This window comes from Hemicordylus capensis, chromosome 4, assembly GCF_027244095.1.
Source record: "Hemicordylus capensis ecotype Gifberg chromosome 4, rHemCap1.1.pri, whole genome shotgun sequence".
Lineage (NCBI taxonomy): Eukaryota > Metazoa > Chordata > Lepidosauria > Squamata > Cordylidae > Hemicordylus > Hemicordylus capensis.
The window spans coordinates 61,483,124-61,502,302 of NC_069660.1; the positions used below are offsets into that span (position 1 = coordinate 61,483,124).

The following is a 19,179-nucleotide window of genomic DNA, read 5'->3' on the forward strand; positions in this document are numbered from 1 at the left end:
TCATAGTATTTGATGTATACTAGTATGTACCCGGTGAGTCAAAGTACTCAGCTCAGACACTTTGATCAGTGATTTATGTATGCAAAACATGTGCTGTTACTAATATCTTGCTGTCCTCAAATGCTCCCTTCCTATATGTGCATGTTTGAGATATTTATTATAGACTTTACTACTGCATTTATAAATCTCAGTTTTAATTGAAGGAGAGCAGCAAGCTAAAAGATGTAATGTTGATTTAAGCCATAAACTACTTAAAAGGAATGCACCCATGTCCTTGCATGGCATCTCTTTAAAATGTCAACCTATAAATCACATAATGAGTCTGGCCCTTCATGGGACTGGCTCCAGCCACAGTTGAATATTGCAACCTTTAGAGCCAAGATAAATCCCAAAGTTCTTGAAGGTACTTCAGGCAAGGTTAGGCACAGTTGTCCCCACTTTCCCCTGCAAAGTGGATGCATGCCAAGTCAGTTCTTTTCATTTAAGTGCAGCTTTGTCAACATAACTACTCTAGAGATAAGATATCTCTAGTGCCCTGCATAGGCACACTGAAGAAACAAAACAAACTTTTTGATAACACTGTATATAAGCAATGTGTGTGGGGCTAAGATGAGATGGTATTTGGGGAGGGGGGAAATTCAGTTGTCTTCATGACAGTGGTATGACCAAATATTTGTGACTAGTAAGTGAGGCCCATCACTGACTGGGAAAAGTCATTTTGCATAGATAGGAACGTTCAAGGAAGTAAATAAATATAATAGAAAATTTTGTTAATGTACTTGCAAAAGGGAAGTAAAAAGAGCAGTTTGAATTTCAACCATGGATTTTCAACTTCAGCTATGATTCATTTTACTGAATAATCACCATACATAGTAGACATGATGTTGTTTTTGAATTATTGATCTGATTATTGAGTGTTTAAAATCTGTTGAGAACAATAACAGTTAAAATATGATTATTATATTCAGAATTTATTCTAGAAAATAGAAAACTACCATTTAAACCTTTCACCCAGCATATTCCAGTTTAAAAAGTAGTGCATTCACTTAATTTAAGAGGCAGCATTGTTTATGTCAAATTTGGTATCTATACGTAGTCACGAAGTATGACTTTATTTTCCAAAAACAAATCCACAAACAAACTCTTCAAAATGTATAATAGATGTGTAGCTGAGAAGGCAGAACTAGAGTCTGCAGAGCCAGCTCTAGGTCTGAGGTGGCCCTCAGCAAGATGGCCTCTGTTGGGACCCCTTGGTTGGGCTTGTAGAATACAGAGGAAATAGTTGTGGTATGCAAGGACAAGGCAATGGAGTGGAATCAGGAACATGAAATAGACATGAATGAAATTGATATTATTTACAGAGAGGCAAGTGCAGTCTGCCTTCAGTGCTCTTGCTTCTGGCTGTTTGTTAGCCCCATCTCTACACTAGGACTGGAATACAATAACTAAAGCCTCATTCAAAAGCTGGCCTAGTTCAAGGAATGGATCAACCAAACACACCACAGGGCCCTCCTCCCTTTATTGTGGTGATGGACCCAGGTTTCATTCATTCTTGGTTGGCCTGTAGTAGCAACAGCAGCATTCTGGTTGGTGGCAGCCACCTGCCATCCCCCCACCCCTCCATGACTGTGCCATGTAGTACCTGTCTGGCCTGTCCTAGGAGAGAAGGACCCACTCAGGCAGTGGCTGCCAGATGCTGGCTGGGCCCTGTCCTCCCCAGAGGGCCAGGGTAAGCCCAAGCAGTGAACTCCCCAGAGCGTGCAAAACAATGCGGGTTTGATTAATTATACAAATTTCTGTGAGTTGGAAGCACTTGCACAGTGAATTGGGATACAAGAACATTCTGGCCAGTCAAATGCACACTGCCACATGTATTTGCAGGCATGTGAAGAATGGCTTGAAGTATTTCCAGGAATGTGGAGCATGTTTTGAGGACAGGCAGTTTCTTGTTATAATTATTATGGGGTGGAGGAGGATCTGCACTTGGCCTACATAATGCTTCTAGGCCAAGTGTTCACCCAGTGGAGATGCCTGTACAACACCAGAAAAGAAGGGGTTATTATGTTTCCTAGCCTATTCCATTACTGCCCTTTCTTGGCACTCGTTCCTATCTGTCCTGAAGCAAAATTTAGAGTTCTGTTGGCTAGTGTCAGTCAGGGAGGAGAGTAGGTAAGGAGATGGATAGCGGAATAGGCTAAGAGGCATAGCAACTGTATCGTGCCTCATTGCATGGGATCATTTAAAGGCAAAGGCCTCTCTGACAAAAGCCTGACATCCTAAATGATTATTATTGCCAAAAGAGAGGGAACTGAGGCAGCTGTTGGGAATATAGGAAGCAGTGGTGTAGTGAGGGCTGAGCAAGTCCATGTTCGGTGCACAAACATGGGCAGTACCTCTGCGGCATGGCCCTCCCCCCCCAGTGGTGCGACCCCAACTTACTCATGGCCAGGCTTCTCTCAGGTCACTGGGAAGCAGGAAGGGCCCATTTGGGGCTTCCCTGCTTTCCAGCAGCCTGGGAGGAGCCTGGCAAGTGGGCAGCAGGGCGAGTGAGGGGACAGCAAGGGTGGCCAGCTGGCTAGCGGGAGGGGGGTTGGTGAGCAAGGTATTATTATTAATTTTTTATACATTTATATCCTGTTCTTCCTCCAAGGAACCCAGAGCATAACCCCAGAGACAGGGCACTGTGTGTTCTTAGGACATGGCCGCCCCCGAACCTGGGATCTTTTGCATGCAAAGCAGATGCTTCCCACTGAGCTGCGGCCCAGAAATGGAAGCGCTCATAAAATAGGAGAGTCAAGGAAACCGAGTGAAGAGTCCTTGTTATGAAAAATGATGATCAAGCCAAATATCCTACATAATATTCCGTAACCTGCACACTCAGTACAACTGAGGTAGGGTGGAAATATGTACCTAGTCGTGTGGTTGTTGTTCTGAAAGTCAAAATTATTTTTCAAGCACTTCTCACACTCCTCTTGTAGTTCACAGCAGGAATAGTTCCTGTTTGCTGTTTGGTTACTCAGTTTTGGTCTACAGCAGGCAATAGAGACATTCATTAGCAGAACAAACCAATGTGAACCTGGACAACAACTTGTGAATTTGAACTGCAGGGATTGGCAATGGTTTTTGGCCGGTCAAATCTAGGAAGCTATGGTTTGGATCAGTTCAGCAGTTCAAATTGCATTCAGTCTCCATCTGTCGATTCAGATCTCTAAAATTGCGTCTATCTTCTTCCTTTTGGGGTTTAATTTTAAGCACTTAAAAACCCTTCAAATTCCCCAGCATTCGTTTTTTAAGAATCTAGCTCTACAGAGGGTGGAATACATATTTTTAATTCCTAGGTTCTAGCATTTCTTGGCAAATATGTGTGGGATTTTCCCATCTCTATCATCACCATCTGTGAGCCTGATTCAGTGCACTCAGAAAGGTCATGATCATGGCTGCCTCCCATGTTAAATTTTTCCTACTTGGAGATAACTCCAATACTTCAGCTCCTCCCCTTTCCTCTGCTGCTTTCTATTGGCAATATGGGAAGCAGAGACAAGCAGGTTGAGGAGCAAGATTAGCAGGCAGCAACAGACAGTTCCAACCATATCTGATTTCTCCCTGTCCTTCCAGTCCTTCCTCATAATACCAATTTTGATCTTCTCTAGGAAGATCAAGACACCATAGAAAAATGTCCTCTCTCATAGTGTCTCAAGAAACTGGAGGCCTTTGAAACCTTGTCCATTTTGGCTCAGAATTACATACTGTGTAAGAGGTCTGCTGTAATGCCAACAGGGCCTTACATTGGCTCAAATAGGTCATGCTTCTTTGGAAGGGCTTCACCAAGTGTTCTGCCTGCCAAGGAAATTGCACACATCCACACTTGGCCACTGAAATAACCATTTCACAAGGCAGTGTCGAAATCCTGCTCTCTCTTTTTTGTTATTTTGGAATGCTAAAATTAACACTGGGAGCAAATGTAAGGGTTGTCTGCATTGAGCAAGTTGTGCAACATTTTAATTGCCTAAGAAGGGATTTTGCCCATTAGTGAAACTGCAGTTTCTAAGGGCAGACATGTGTCCCAAAGTTCCCCAAGAGAGAAGGAATTATTGGACAGAAAAATTAGACTATGAGTTTTGTTTTGGCACGTGTCAAGGGCATGCTGCTTTGGAAGAGCTTCACTAAGCATTTTCCCTGCCAGATGGATCAGACACATCCACACTTGAACACTGATAGAAATCTCTCATTCTTTAACTAACTGGAGTGATTCTCCAACTAGGGTCCCAGATATTGTTGGACTACAACTCCCCTCATCTCCACCTACAGTGGCTGATAGCCGCACATGCACAGAGCTTCCATGCAAGTTATAGTCCCTGCTCATGGCTGGGGAATGTTTTGAGCTTTGGCTGTGCAAGAGACCTGTGGCACCTTGCTCCCCAGGGTCAGCTGCCAGAAAAGCACTGCTGTTTCCTGCCTCCACAGTGGGAGTGCTGTTCTTTCCCCCACTCCTGTGCCTATGGCCTCAGTGATGTAGCAGGGTGTCCCCCCAATCTTCACATTCAACTATCTTCTGGATCATAGTGACAATGCCTTGTCCACTTAACCACAGCCAATCACTGCCCCCAATATGTGAGGGGTTCTCAAACTTGGGCCCACAGATACTGCTGGACTGCAACCACTCCTCATCCTCAGCCAACCATGGCCAAAGACCATTGTGGCTGGGGATGATGGGAGCTGTAGTCCAACAACAGCTGGGCATCCAAATTTGAGAAACCCTGCTATACCCAATTGCCTGGTCATAAGTCCCATGAAGTTCAAAGGGACATCTGAGTAAACAAGCATAGGACTGTGCACTAAGAGCAGTATCTATTTTATAAGGCACAAATATTAGTGTTTCAAAAAAGAAGCAGAGTATTGGTTTGGACAAGACAAAATATTAGGCACAAACTTCACAAGTTACTAATATTATTTACTAGAGTAAACATTAGCTACACCTAATGGTGCAGTGGGGAAATTACTTGATTAGCAAGCCAGAGGTTCCTGGTTCGAATTCCTGCTGCCTTTATTGGGCAGCAGTGAAATAGGAAGGTGCTGAAAGGCACCATCTCACACTGCGTGGGAGGAGGCAATGGTAAACTCCTCCTGTATTCTACCAAGGACAACCACACGGCTCTGTGGTCGCCAGGAGTCGGCACCGACTCGACAGCACAACTTTACCTTTAGAGTAAACACTAAGATCCATCTGTGTGGGCATGCCAATACGTTCTGTATTGTTTTCTTTGTTGTTTATAATCTGCTACTGAGCATGATGATCATATCCATCAGCCTTGTAAGCAGACAACAGCATGTGCCAAAAGTGAGGATAAGGATATCTGCAGGTGACATTTGCATTCCTTTACCAGAGCACAAAGTCTGTGTGAGGCACAAATAGTGGCTTTAGGTGCAGAATGTGAATGTTTGTGTGCTCCTTGATTCTGTCTTTATGCATTCTGTGGGTCACTGCAGCAAATATCCGAGCTTCTCCCATCAGTACTCTCCCCTGCATGCTCCCTTCCCATCGCACATGGCTTCTATAGCAGCTTTGTTCTCGGATGAATTTGCATCTGTTGCTTATCCCAGTGGCCTTGGGAGTGAAGAGAGGACATTCTACTCCCACAGAGAATATTAAGCTGATATACTGAGCAAATATATGTGCAGCCTCGCTAGCTAACTGTTCTCACAGCCTTTTATAAAAAGAAATTGCTGGATATATAAACCAAGGTCAAGGCTGCATTACAATGTCTCAGCAAAGCCACCCTTTCTTCCTGCTTCCTCTAGCTATTGTCCACAAGCATGAGAAATCTTTGACGCTCGGCTCGGACACTCGCTGGTCATGTATTTCTGCTTCACCTTCCAATCCCAGGTTGCCAATAAACAGCTTCTCAGGTCAAAGCTTTCTGTGGCCTTACATCTGTGCTATTAAAGGAGCTTCTAACTGTTGGCTGTGAGCTATATCAGGGAGGAGCTGGAATAGTACTTAGACTTAAAAAAAGAAGGGAAGGCATATCAAGGATTGGCAGGAGCTGGACTGAGAGGAATGATAGATCAGGTCAGAAGTAGGTCACCCGTTAAATGAGGCAATGTGCTCTTCTTATGTGTCTAATTTGGCATCAAATCACATCATGGAAGGTTGGAAAAGAAGCATGGAAAGAGAAGAGGAGGCTGCTGGCAACATCCCTCACTCTTTACATCCTGCACCTCATTTGCAAGGGCCCAGAGACACAGGCTTTAGGTGGTATATAAATATGTTAAATAAAGGGGGCTGGCCCCCACCAGGGCTGTGGGGCAAGGCAGCTTTTGGTGCATTGCCTCAGGCACCACGATACCTTGGGCCAGTGTTGCCTCTAACAGGGATTCTCAGATGTTGTTGACTACAACTCCCAGAATCCCCAGCTGCAACGGCTTTTGCTTAGGGATTATGGGAGTTGTAGTCAACAACATCTGGGAATCCCTGTTAGAGGCAACACTGCCTTGGGCTACCCCAGCAGTTACCATCTTCTGACATTCTTCCTATACAAGAGACAATCTGCAAGAAGTGTACTACACAATCATGCACAAGAAAACCTCCAAGTGTCTATGGGGGCATAAACATGCATATGGGGAATGTGCTACCTGGTTCCCCACATGAACAGTCAGAATAAAATAGATATACTTAACAGTACACATTTATTTTCCATCCCAAGAGGCTAGGGATGTGCAAAACGTTTCAGTGTCAAAACATTTTGATTTTAAAAGGGCTGTTTTGAGTGTTTCAAGCTCAAAACAAAACACCCTTTAAATAAAGGGCCCGTTTCAAGCTTGGAACAAAACAACCCCATTTTGAGTTGAAATGTTTCAGCATCTCGAGAGCCACTTTGTAGGCATGTTTTTCAATTGCTGATTGGTTTTCTGGCACTGGCTTCTGATTGGCTTGTGATCTCCTTAGGGGCGTAGCTAGGGCCCATGTTCTCCCCTCTCCCTGACAGCCCCTTGGAGTGAGGAAGATAATGAAGAAAATAGGAAGGGTGGAGCTGGAGGGGGCGCCCTCAGGAGCTGGGGGCCCCATGTTGTTTGAACCCATCCACTCAATTATATCTACACCCCTGGATCTCCTTGCTTCTTGTTTGGCTTGTTATCATACAAATCAAGTGTTGTCATGGGCAACTGTGCCCCCATTGTGGGGGGGAGGGGAGGGAGAGGACAGCCCAAAGGAGCAAGTTGCTCTAGTTGAATTTATGGCTATGCTTGCTGCTAAGGGTGCTGCTGTGACAACTACTATTGCAATGCTAGGAATTAAGGAATTATAATGGTGTGTGTGAGAGCAGCTTGTGCCAATGATCTTACTGCAGCACAGGCACTGTGGCTGGTAGTGGATTCTGGGTCAGTGATCCTTTTTTGGCCATTTTTGGACTGTATTTGAAATGTGTGTTCTGTGTTTGGAAGGACAGATTCCTTTTTACAGGTAAACTTTGTTATCCGCGGATTCATCATCTACGGTTTTGCATATCTGTGGTTGGGTGAATGACACCCGACCAGCAAATGTTAAACGCCTAACTTTTTACTATTTTTTTAAAGAAACATTTACTTGGTGATCTTGCAGAACATCATAAGTACCCACCCCATACAGGGCGGGTGAAATATGATGTTCCGCAAGATCACCAAGCAAATGTTTGATTGTTTGTTTGTTTAAAGCAAAAAGCGAGGCTTTAAGAAAAGCCTACTTATGTTCTTATGTTCACTGCAAAGTACCACTGGGAGTCAAACAGAGTCAGGAGGCTTTTAAAAACAAACAAACAAACATAAATTTTATTGAAAGCGGAAAACAAAAATGCACCATGCAGGTGCATAGAATGATGTTCCACAAGATCACCAAGCAAATCTTTTTTTAAACAAATGAAAAAAGTGAGGCTTTAAGAAGAGGCACTCCATCACTATGGCACCTCCATGCATCTCAGAAGAAATGTCGGGTGCTTCAAAGTATCCCCAAAAGCCACTGTAAAAAGTGGAACTTTTTAGCCTGACATAATTTGGGCTAAGCTCCAATGTGCAGGGAAACACCTGAATTGTGTATGGAGTGCACCTCGATATCCCACAGGGACTTTGAGGTAAATCCTCCTGACGTGCGTATGCACACCCACCATTCCTGTGGTGAAGCAAAGAAAATTTGACATCTGGGAATGGTCGTCGTCATTTATATCTATCTATCTATCTATCTATCTATCTATCTATCTATCTACACACACATTCGTAACTGCATGTACAACATAATGTCTGAATAGTGTTTAGCTGTAGCTTTGGATTTTTCTAATGGAAAATGTGGCTAATTGTGTTTTTTGTTTGCTTTCTAGCAAATTACTTTCCAAATGCATATATCCACTTATGATCAGAAACAATGGAAGGCATTTTTTAAAAAATGAGCCAGGACTTGGCTTGTCATCTTCTAGTATTTGTTTATCAAATTGAGCCTGTGGTTTCTTTTAAGCTATGTGTGCACAAGCTTTCAGGGGTAGCTCATCCTGTCTTGCTCCTTGAATGACTCACTGAAGCAGAGGGATACATTTTGCTCTGCCTGACTTTCCACCTAGTAACCTTTCACCCACTGGAGTGGCTTGCCCTCCGTTTGACTGATTTGAAAGAGGGTGTTGAGGAGTCTAGGCTTGAAGTAATTTGAGATTTAAATAAAGGCCTTTTTGTTTGCTTATATGAAACGTACCATATCAAAAGGCTAACCATGACTGTAGATGAGCATTTGGATGGAGGTAAAGGCTTGTGATAAACTGAGGGCACTAATTTAATCTTAAGAATATAATGCATGGTATAAGTAACCAGCCAGAATGTACTGTTCTGCCCTGTGCATTTAGGCCTTCGGCTGGTGCATCTGAATGTTTGGTAGATTAAAGTTACATGTTATTTTAAGCACATGCTTTGTATGCATGTGCTTGTTTTCTTACATATTAAATAGCAACCAGATTGGATGTCCATGAATCAGGACCATAGTGGGAGAACTATAATCCTAGCACTCACACACCCCTAAATGGTCCAGATCGTGCATCCCATGAGTATTTTTCAAGGTGGGTGGGGGAAGCTTCCATTGGTGTCCTTTGGGAAACCTATAAGAAAAGTTGAGTTTAAGCAATCTCGGTTTCAGCCAAATTGCATGAACATATGTCAGAGTGATACTGTGATCACAGTAGCTGTGATACTGGAAAGTATCACTGGATACTGTAGAGTCTGAACTCGGGACTGGGAGAGCTAAGCAGACTAACTGGGAACCAAGACAGGAAACAGGCTAGAGTTGAAGCTGAGCAGACAAACCAAGAACCAGGATCACGTTCGGAGCATGAATGAAGAGTGCAAGTGTTTTTCTTTCTTTCAATTGGAAGTTGTTCAGTCCCAGAGTAGTACCAACTGCTTGCTTCAGATAAAGGCTTTGCAAGGTTTACCTTTTCACCCTACTTCACATGCAGCCCACCCCCCACCCACAAGCATCCCCTTACTCTAGAATTTTTTTAAACAGAAAGGAACAAAGATGGAAAGGACAATAAGAATGAACAGAAAAAGAGATAGACAGGGAGAGAAGGGAAATAACATAGATAGGAAGGAAGGAAAAATGAGAAAGAGGAAGAAGTCATTCATGTGACCATTGGCTCTGAGGCTGGGGAGGAATGGGGGGAAGGCAGGAGCCTGACTATCTTCCTCCACCCAACCCCTGCCACTTCTGGGCTTTGCTTCATGGCACACCCACACGATCAACGGGTGTGGCGATCCAGAGATGGGGAGAAGGACTCCCAGCCCCCAAGAATCCCACAATTCCCCATGCAAGCCACATGGTTCATTAGGGAATTTCCTGTTTCCAGGTCACTTCTTCGCCTTGGCTCTATGGTCTTGATGGCTGCTGGCAGCTTGAAAGGAGCTGCTGGTAGATTGAGTGACCACACAACCCGGGCATAAAGTAGGAGGCACATGTGCATCCTCCTACCTCACTTTTAGCTCGGGTTCAGAAGCAGGGCTACATGGTGGTGGGAGTTATATGACCAGCCCTATGTGGCCCTGTTCCACTCCGTAGGGCTGGTCGTGTGAACAACTTTAATGAGAAGAAGTGAAAGAAATAGTGGTGTGATGGGGAAGAGCAAAGGAAGACCCAAATAGACTTCTAAAATAAGATTATGAAGACTGAAAGGAAACAGAATTCATCTTTAACTTCTGTTTCCCCTGTCTCTTCTTCCCCGCCTCTATGTGTTCAGTTCCACCTTAGAATAATCCTTGAAGGTCTGGATGCTTTAGAGCATGTGTATTTTACTTAGTCACACACAAACATTAGTTGTAGTCTTGAGGCTCTATAAACAGCTTGACATTTCCATGCATGTTTTTCTCTCTTCTGGTACATTGTGGCTGAGTTTGTCTGGAAGCCTAAAGAATGAATATTCTCCCCTTATCTGCTGATGTAATGATAGAACACCACAGATCACCAGGCTTACCTCTGAGTCACACAATTAAGTTGTAAAAACAACATTGAGAACCAATTGCATTGCAATTCAATTTTTATGAATCTTTTTTTAAAAAATGAAAGATGCATATCCTGGAACCATGGAATTGTTGGATATTCATCACAACCTTGGAACCTTAAAGAGCACGCTAAGGACCTTAGCACACATTGATCTTTAGAATTTCAATGATGTTAATGCCAAATGCCATGACCAGGCACCTGGGATTTTAGCACTGAATATATAGGCTAGCAAACCATGTGTCAAGGAGAAGCTGGGTTTAATACGGCCTAGCTTGTTCTGGAAGGATGAAGCATGAACAACTTTACTGTATAGTACTCTAAAAGAAGATATCTTTAGAGATCATTACAATTCCACTGCTTTCTTCCACAAGAGAGTAAAAAGTGGAGGACTTTGCTTGTCACAGCTTGATCCTTTCTTGAGGATGCTGCTGGGTACACTGTATGTTACTTTGCTACGTGCTGAACATTATGGCACTGGCTCCAAGCCAAATCATTCTGCCATTTTGAAGGGCCTCCTGGAGCACGTCCTCTATATTGTAGTGTTCGCTATGTTTCTGCTGTTCGGTGGGTTAGAATGCTTGGGCCAAAAAGTAATCTAAACTTGAACCTCCTAAGAACCCCAAGAAGGACATAATAAGGCTGTTTTCACAAGCAGCCTAGCTCAGGTTAGGGGTTGATTACAAAGTGGGGTTAGGCGAGTGGGCAGCGCTGGGATCTGCTTGGATCTCAGCACTGCACATGAGCAGCCTAACCCAGGCTAGGCTGCTCATGTGCAGTGCTGAGATCCAAGCAGATCCTAGTGTTGCCCACTTGCCTAACCCCACTTTGTAGACCGGCCTTTAGCCAAGGTTAAAGGCATGAGTGTGGGGTCTTGTGTGTGTTTGGGCTGCTTGCAGACCAGAGATGTGCTCCTCATGCGATGAATTGTGGGATATACAGAGTCCGGGATGCATTGTCCCGGCCTCCAGAGATCTGCACTGCTTGGTGCAACATGGATTTTCCGAACGTGTGCTCTGCTCTACAGGCAACCTTTGTTTTATCGTTTGGGGGAAAGGCAGGGGAAATCCTACCTGCCCACCCACCCAGTAGGTTGTGTTAATATCCTTAATGTTTAACTGCTGTAGAGTCAGAGCAGTGAAGATCTACTTCACACTGCCCTCTTCTCGTGAGGCACGAGTTGTAGCAGTCTAATCTCAAACCAGTTGAATATACCAGGAAGAAAGACATAATGTCTAACTGATATAGATCTAGTACTAAGATCCACTTAACACTGTTGATTTTTCTTGAGGCTACAGTTGCAAGAAATACAAATTTGCTTGAATGCGTAGTATGGCTGGGACACTCTTGTACTATAATGATTATTAGGAATATAGGAAGCTTCCATATACTGAGTCAGACCATTGGTCTATCTAGCTCAGTATTGTATACACAGACTGGCAGCGGCTTCTCCAAGGTTGCAGGCAGGAACCTCTCTCAGCCCTGTCTTGGAGAAAACAGGGAGGGAACTTGGAACCTTCTGCTCTTCCCAGAGCGGCTCCACCCGCTGAGGGGAATATTTTACAGTGCTCACACTTCTAGTCTCCCATTCAAATGCAACCAGGACGGACCCTGCTTAGCTAAGGGGACAAGTCGTGCTTGCCACAAGAACACCTCTCCTCCCTTGAGACCAGTTCTCCTCCCTTGAGACCAAGGGAGGAGATTATTTTGAGTATTTAAGGGCTGAACTAGATGTACTGTTAAAGATGGGTGAATACATGTCTGACTTATTGCTAAAAGTAGCCTGGGCCCCCCAATTTGGATTGGGACAGAAACATGGGGGAAGGAGGAGTTTAACTCTTCCCCCACTATTTCCCTGATGCAAATCTCCCCAGAGATGCTTTTAGTCATGGGGGGGGGGACATACAGGCACTTGATATGGGTGTGTGTGTGTGTGTGTGTGTGTGTGTGTGTGTGATTTGCCTCGGATAATCAGCATAGATAATCCATGGTATCCTTCTGGGTCGCTTGAGGAATTTGGGATTGTATGGCACTGTTTTACAGTGGTTGCATTCCTGCTTCTCTGGTAGATTCTAGATGGTGTTGCTTGGAGTTTGTTGCTCTGCAAAGCAGGAGTTAATGTATGGAGTTCCACAAGGCTCCATACTGTCTGCAATGCTTTTTAACATCTACATGAAACCACTGGGAGAGATGATCAGGAGATTTGGTGCAGGGTGTTATCAATATGCCAATGACACCCAAATCTATTTCTCCATATCAGCTTCATCAGGTAATGGCATAACTTTCCTAAATGCCTGCCTGGAGGTGGTAATGGGCTAGATGAGGGATAACAAACTGAAATATAATCCAAATAAGACAAAGGTACTGACTGGCTGGGGGTGGGGGCGGTCAGAACTCAAGAGATAGAGAGATTTGCCTGTTCTGGATGGGGATACACTCCCCCAGAAAGAAAAGGTACATACTGTACCTTGGGAGAGCTCCTGGATCCAAAACTCTCTCTGGTTTCTCAGGTCGAGGCAGTGGCCAGGGATGCTTTTTATCAGCTTCAGCTGATACATCAGCTATGCCCATTTCTGGAGGTAAATGAGCTTAAAAAAGTGGTGCATATTCTAGTTATCTCCAGGCTTGAGTACTGTAATGCACTCTAGGTGGGGCTGCCTTTGTATGTAGTCTGGAAACTACAATTGGTGCAGAACGTGGCAGCCAGAGGGAAGGGGAGAGAGAGAGATGGATGGATGGATGGATGGATGGATGGATGGATACTGCAGATGCATTCATGTATTTCCAATGTCATATGGCTGGGGCAGGCGGGCAGGCAGAGCATGCCTCAGGAGAGGGAGGCAAGGCAAGGGGAAAGAAGAGGAAAGAGGGTTGGCAGCAGCGGGCTCTGGCACAGGTGGCAGGGCTACCCAGGGGGCAGGCCAAATGGGTGGGGTGAGGTATCTTGCTTGATGCATTCATTTACATTGAGACCCCTCTGTAATTTTTTAAATGAATATTTTTCTTCCTTTTTATGTTATCCCGGTTGTGTGCTATACCTCTGAGCACCAGGCATGTGACTTAGAATTTACTTATGTTTTAATAATGTCTTGGAGTGTTTTATTATTGAGCAGACGTTTTCTGTTCAGAAAATACTGTATGGTCTTCTAACGGATGGAAATTCAGTTTCCTGGGCATCGTAATAAGAGATTTTGCCTTTTGCTCGCTCTTTCAGTGGAAAATGAAATGTTGCCGATGCGATTCCAGGGTTCCTCGTGCCTTCAACAGTCACCGGGTGGGAAATGTCCTCTCTTCCACAGGACGCATGCGGTGGTGGCAGTCTCAGAATGGTAAGCCTTGCTTTGTGTGCTGCTCCCAAACTGATGTGGACGTGCTGTCAAAGTGTGTCTCAACTGGATATCTTAGGATGGGAATGATCGACTGAGATGGGCAAGGGTTATGTGGATTCAGCAAACAGGGTTTGGGATTGAATGGAGAGAGGAAATGGATGAGCTGGCTGACAGGAAATCTTTATGTTTTCACAACCTCCTTGACCTGCTAGTCTGAAAACTGCTTTTTCTCCTGTATGTTTAGATGTGAAAGATGTCTCGCTCCAACTAGATTTGGATAGAAAATTTCAGCTCAGTGCCATCCTGCTGGACTTCAGGGTATGAGTATGGCTCTTGTATTGATTATTAGGGTGTGGCAAACAGTGATCACAATGGCATTGACAAGCAAAGGAGAGTCTGAATCTAGGGGCTCCTGATGCAACGTGTGATGGGTCATACTACTCATTGTGTGGGGGCTTGTCTGTCTTATCTTTACATTTACATCCTGCTCTTCCATTAAGGAGCCCAGAGTGTTATGTTTATCCTCAGAGCAACCCTGCGAGGTAGGTTAGGCTGAGAGAGAAGTGTCTGGCCCATAGTTACTCAGTGGATTTCATGGCTGATTGCGGATTTGATTTTGGGCCTCCCTGTCCACCTTACTCACCACTATACCATGCTGGCTCTTTCCATGATTTGAGCTCTGCACTTTTTATCTCAAAAAGTAGCCATAAGGAGGGAGAGAACTGAATCAGGGTTGTGATGTGGTGGTGGGGAGAAGGATCTCACTCTTTGCCCCCATGCTGATTCTCTGGGGATGTTCTCACGAGCAGCCAAGCCCAAGCATAGGCAGCCAAGCCTGAGCATGACTGCCCTTGAGAACTGCCAGGATCTATGCAGACCCCGGCAGTGCCTCCACGCCAAACCTTACACTGAAGCCTGGCTCTTAGCCGAAATTCAGGGTACAAACACATCTTTAACCAGGCTGCAGCAATCATGTGTCTCAATCAAAATACCATGTTGATAGAACACACAAATGCAGTGGAAAGATAATAACTAAATAAATTGTATATTCAGTCCATATATTCATATATTGCTGTCAAACATATAGTGCACGAAGGAGGAGCCAGGCTCCTATATGGACCCAGAGAGTATAGTTTCTAATGTTTCTTTGATATGTCCTTAAAGTCTTTGATAATAAACCTCATGGGTCACTGAAGAAATGAAGAGTTGTGGGTGCACACATTCCAAATCCAGGAAGCAGAGCAGCTGACTAAGATGAATGAATTCCAAGTTCAAAGCCTTGAACAGCTGGCTGAGGTGGATATATTCTAATTTCCAGAGTTCCAAAATAGACCTTATATTCAAATTTCCAGAGTTCCAGAATAGTCCTTGAAAACTGCCTAGGTACCAGTTTTTTTCGCCAAAGCTTCCTCACAAAGGACTGAAGGTAATGCTTCAAAACTTTTCTCAAGGTTGAAACTCTTCATTTCTTCAGTGACCCATGAGGTTTATTATCAAAGACTTTAAGGACATATCAAAGAAACATTAGAAACTATACTCTCTGGGTCCATATAGGAGCCTGGCTCCTCCTTCGTGCACTATATGTTTGACAGCAATATATGAATATATGAATATATGGACTGAATATACCATTTATTTAGTTATTATCTTTCCACTGCATTTGTGTGTTCTATCAACACGGTATTTTGATTGAGATTTCTTGATTTCACGCAATCGTGTGTCAGCATGAGCTACTTGCAGCTCTCACTGACACAGAGATGGGAGGCTAGAGCACTCATCTCCTGGGCGAATCCCCCTGTGCACAGCACTCAGGGTATGGTGCACTGTGGGATACCCGGAGGCCGGGTCAATGAATCCTGGTGGCCTCAGAATGATCTGCCCTGCTCCGTGCTGCATGGAGCAGCAGGGATCATGTGGGAGTGTGCTCCACGCTCCCACCAAGCAAGGAATTATCATCTGGGGGGAAGGCAAGTTTTGCAAAGCCTTCCCCCTGCTTGCTCAACCACCCGGTAGGTCGTGTGAATGGTCCCTCTCTCTTGAATTGCCTCATTGAGGCTGTTATTAGCTGCAGGAAGGAAGATTTATAGTCACAGAAAAGCCATTATGGAGAGTTCCACCCACTTCCATGTAAGATGTAGTTTGGACTAACTATCCTCTTTTTCCCTTCTGTGAAGGAGGCAATAGTTATTCTGCTACTTATAGGTTTGCAAGGCCTATGCAGAAGATTCACCTTCTTTGGCACAGATTGATCTGTGCAATTGATTAATCAGCAATTAATTATTGAGGGCTGTATACTGAGCACTGAACCGAAATAGTTCCTTTCCAAATGGCAACTTGATCATAAACATAAAGCAAAAGTAAGGCAGATTGAATTGTCCAGTTTTAAATTTTAATCCGTCTGAATTGATTCGGTGACAGTTTAGGGACATTTTTGCACCTTTAAAAAAACCATTCATGTGCCCTGATTGGTAAAAAAAAGTCACCAAAATAAGTTCAAATTCAATAAGTTCAAATTTTGATTCAAATCCAAATCAAATTGATTAAAAATTGAATTGAATTGGCAAATTTCAATTTGGATTCTAATCTAATCTGAAAATTTGATTCATGCACATCCCTACCTCTCAGGTCATGTTTCCCTCCCTTGTCCCTGCTGTGTGTCCCTTCTTTCTGCTACTGGCCACACTTGTTCTTGCCAGTGTCTATCAAAAATGAAAAATTTCCAAAAGAGGAAATGGACTGTTAGCAGGGGTATCATTGGGGGGGTGGGCATGGGCCCCAAATGGATGGCTTAAAGCCTCAGATCTAATCACCCACTTCCCTCCTCTATGACCTCTTCCAGAAAGGAAGGGAAACCATAGATTCACCTGCACAGAGCATGGGAGAGAGCTCCTAGCCTCATCTAGCTCTCTGCTGCTTCCACCTTCATAGGTGCTGTATTATATTGGAGACTTTAAAAAATATACATATTTTTTCTTGGGGAGGTATGACTGAGTTTAATTATCAAAAGCGGGGCTGTGTGGGGCCAGGTCCTGGATTTTTAAATTACCTAGCAACACCTCTGACTCTGCAAACAGAGCAATTGTATATCAAATGTTGTTTTTTTAAAAACCAATTCTATTGATATATATTATTTTGAATTTTCTGGAAAAGCAGACACCCATGGAATTATATCTTCCTCTCTTTTGTTGTACCCAGTATAATCTGCCTTTATGTCTCTCTTCCTATTCCTCCAGAGCCCCCTGCCAAATGGCCTGGTGATTGAGCATTCTACTGATTTTGGCAAAACCTGGAGGGTTTATCAGTACTTGTCCACAGACTGTGCTTCCTCATTTCCATCTCTTCCCAGAGGCCTCCCTCAGAACTGGCAGGATGTGCGGTGCCAGGATTTGCAGACTCAGCACAGACCACCTCAGAATGGGGGGAAGGTATTGTGACTGTGATACCCATGGACTTGGAAAGGCTGGGGACCAGTTCAAACAATATGTCCACCCGCTCATCCTAAATGTGTGGGGGAAGAGCAGGGGCAAGCACATATCTTCCCCTAGCATGCCATCCAACTGCTGCCTAATAGGGTGGGATGATAGTGGTACATTTGGTCTGTCCCTAAAACTGCTAATTAAATACTCCATTTGTAGTAGTGTGCACCCATGGTTCCCCCCCCCCGCAGGTTTCAGGATGGGCCATTAGATGTATCATCCAAACTGGCTCTACACGAGTTTCACCAAATTTAGCAAACTTCTAGGACATCCGCCAGTTTGTCTGCTTTGTAGGGGTAAGAAAAACTGGGTTTGCCGGTTTGGCTCAAATCCGGACCAGATTCAAGTCAACCCGGCCCAGTTTAGATTTTCCCTTCGTCAAACTGGACCCAGTGCAACTAGCTAGTAGCTCTACTGGTATAGGGGAATCCGGTGGGAATCTACCTTTACCAGTAAAGGGGCGGGTGGGGGTAGTCTAAAGGTAGAGGGGGTGGGAGGGAAGTAAATAGGTACTTACAAGTGCCAGCTGCAATGGCTGCAGCAGAGGCTGTGGGGGTGGCAGTGAGGGTAGTGAGGGCAGCGGCTTCCCCCACCCCTGTAGATCTCCCCCAGAGTTGGCAGGGCCAGTGGTGGCCTGGTTCGGGCCTCTACACATGCATGGAGGCCATTTTCATTACCTTCATGCATGCACAGAGGCCATTTGCATGAGCAAAGGTTGACCTCACCTGATTCCCCTTTACCAGTAGAGTTCTGGATCAGGCCTGGTTTGATTTCTGAACCTGTTGAGCCAAGGTGGCTCGGCGTTGAGCTCGACTTGAACCAAGCTGGCTTGCACAGCCCAACTGCTTTGATGACAGCCATTATCAGAGCTCCTGTACTGCAGCAGAAATGCAACTGCCCTTCATCTACCCATCTGCTTGGTGATAGCTGCACAGCAACAAATGCAGGAGGGGCCATCAAGCCACTTTTGTGTGAAATAGTTAACCACTTCCAACCTAGCTGAACTAGTGAACAGAAGGCGTATTTATTTATCAATCAATCAATCATATTTTTATGCCACCTGATATGTACATCTCTAGGCAGTGTACAAAATTTAAAATATTTAAAAGTCATAGATGAAAATACATGACACACTAAAAACAATAGAATAAAATAGTTATTAAAACAAGTTTTTAAAATTATTAAAATTAATTTTAATTAAAAGTCTGCGAAACAGTAGAGTCTTGAGGTTCTTCCTGAAAACAAACAGAGAAGGAGATGTTCTTGTTTCAACCGGGAGCATATTCCAAAGCCCTCTTTAGGCACAATAGTTAATTTGGATACACTGATCTGCCCTAACCCCTGCCCTAATCCCAGGAGTATAGAATCAAACTATGTTATTCTTTAATGAAAGACAATTTGCAACTGCTCAGACACTCTTCCTTATTCTTTTCATGTTCCCTCACATTAAAAAATGGTCCTTGAGTTGATCTCTGGCCCAGTTGAAGACTTGGTTGGGAGCTTTATGCCACCTGCCATACTAGCCCAGAGATGAGTAATTGTGGATCCTGGTTCCTATTCCTATCCCAAGACTGTTTGGCTCTACTCTGAAATGAGAGTTTGTTTTCCTTATATCTAGAATGAAATTTCATTCCTTATACTTCACATTGTCCATTGTCCAAACCTTGTCTGAGCAGAACTTTGCTTGCAGAAATTATGATAGGCAATACTCACAAGCATTTCCAACATGACTCAGTGTTGATAGGTGTTCTCATTACTATGTAGTTCTCATTACTACGTAGTTCGTAGTTCTCATTACTACGGTAACCACCTTCTTAGTGATAGTGCAAATGCAGTTTTTCTAACTTGGAAGTGCTGTTGACAATTTCCA

General features: G+C 44.1%; 1 protein-coding gene across 5 annotated transcripts in view; it reads left to right on the top strand.

Annotated features, from left to right (window-relative positions):
• Nucleotides 1-19,179, top strand: part of LAMB3 (laminin subunit beta 3) — an 89,991-nt gene that overhangs the window by 16,530 nt on the left and 54,282 nt on the right. For 4 of the 5 annotated variants that reach the window (XM_053246838.1, XM_053246839.1, XM_053246840.1 and 1 more), the window contains 3 exons: nucleotides 13,719-13,833; nucleotides 14,078-14,151; nucleotides 17,067-17,258. In XM_053246838.1, the coding sequence (XP_053102813.1) occupies nucleotides 13,719-13,833; nucleotides 14,078-14,151; nucleotides 17,067-17,258 (381 nt within the window). Of the gene's footprint in view, nucleotides 1-8,730; nucleotides 8,760-13,718; nucleotides 13,834-14,077; nucleotides 14,152-17,066; nucleotides 17,259-19,179 lie in introns of those variants that run through there. The other variant, XM_053246841.1, reaches the window with a different exon arrangement.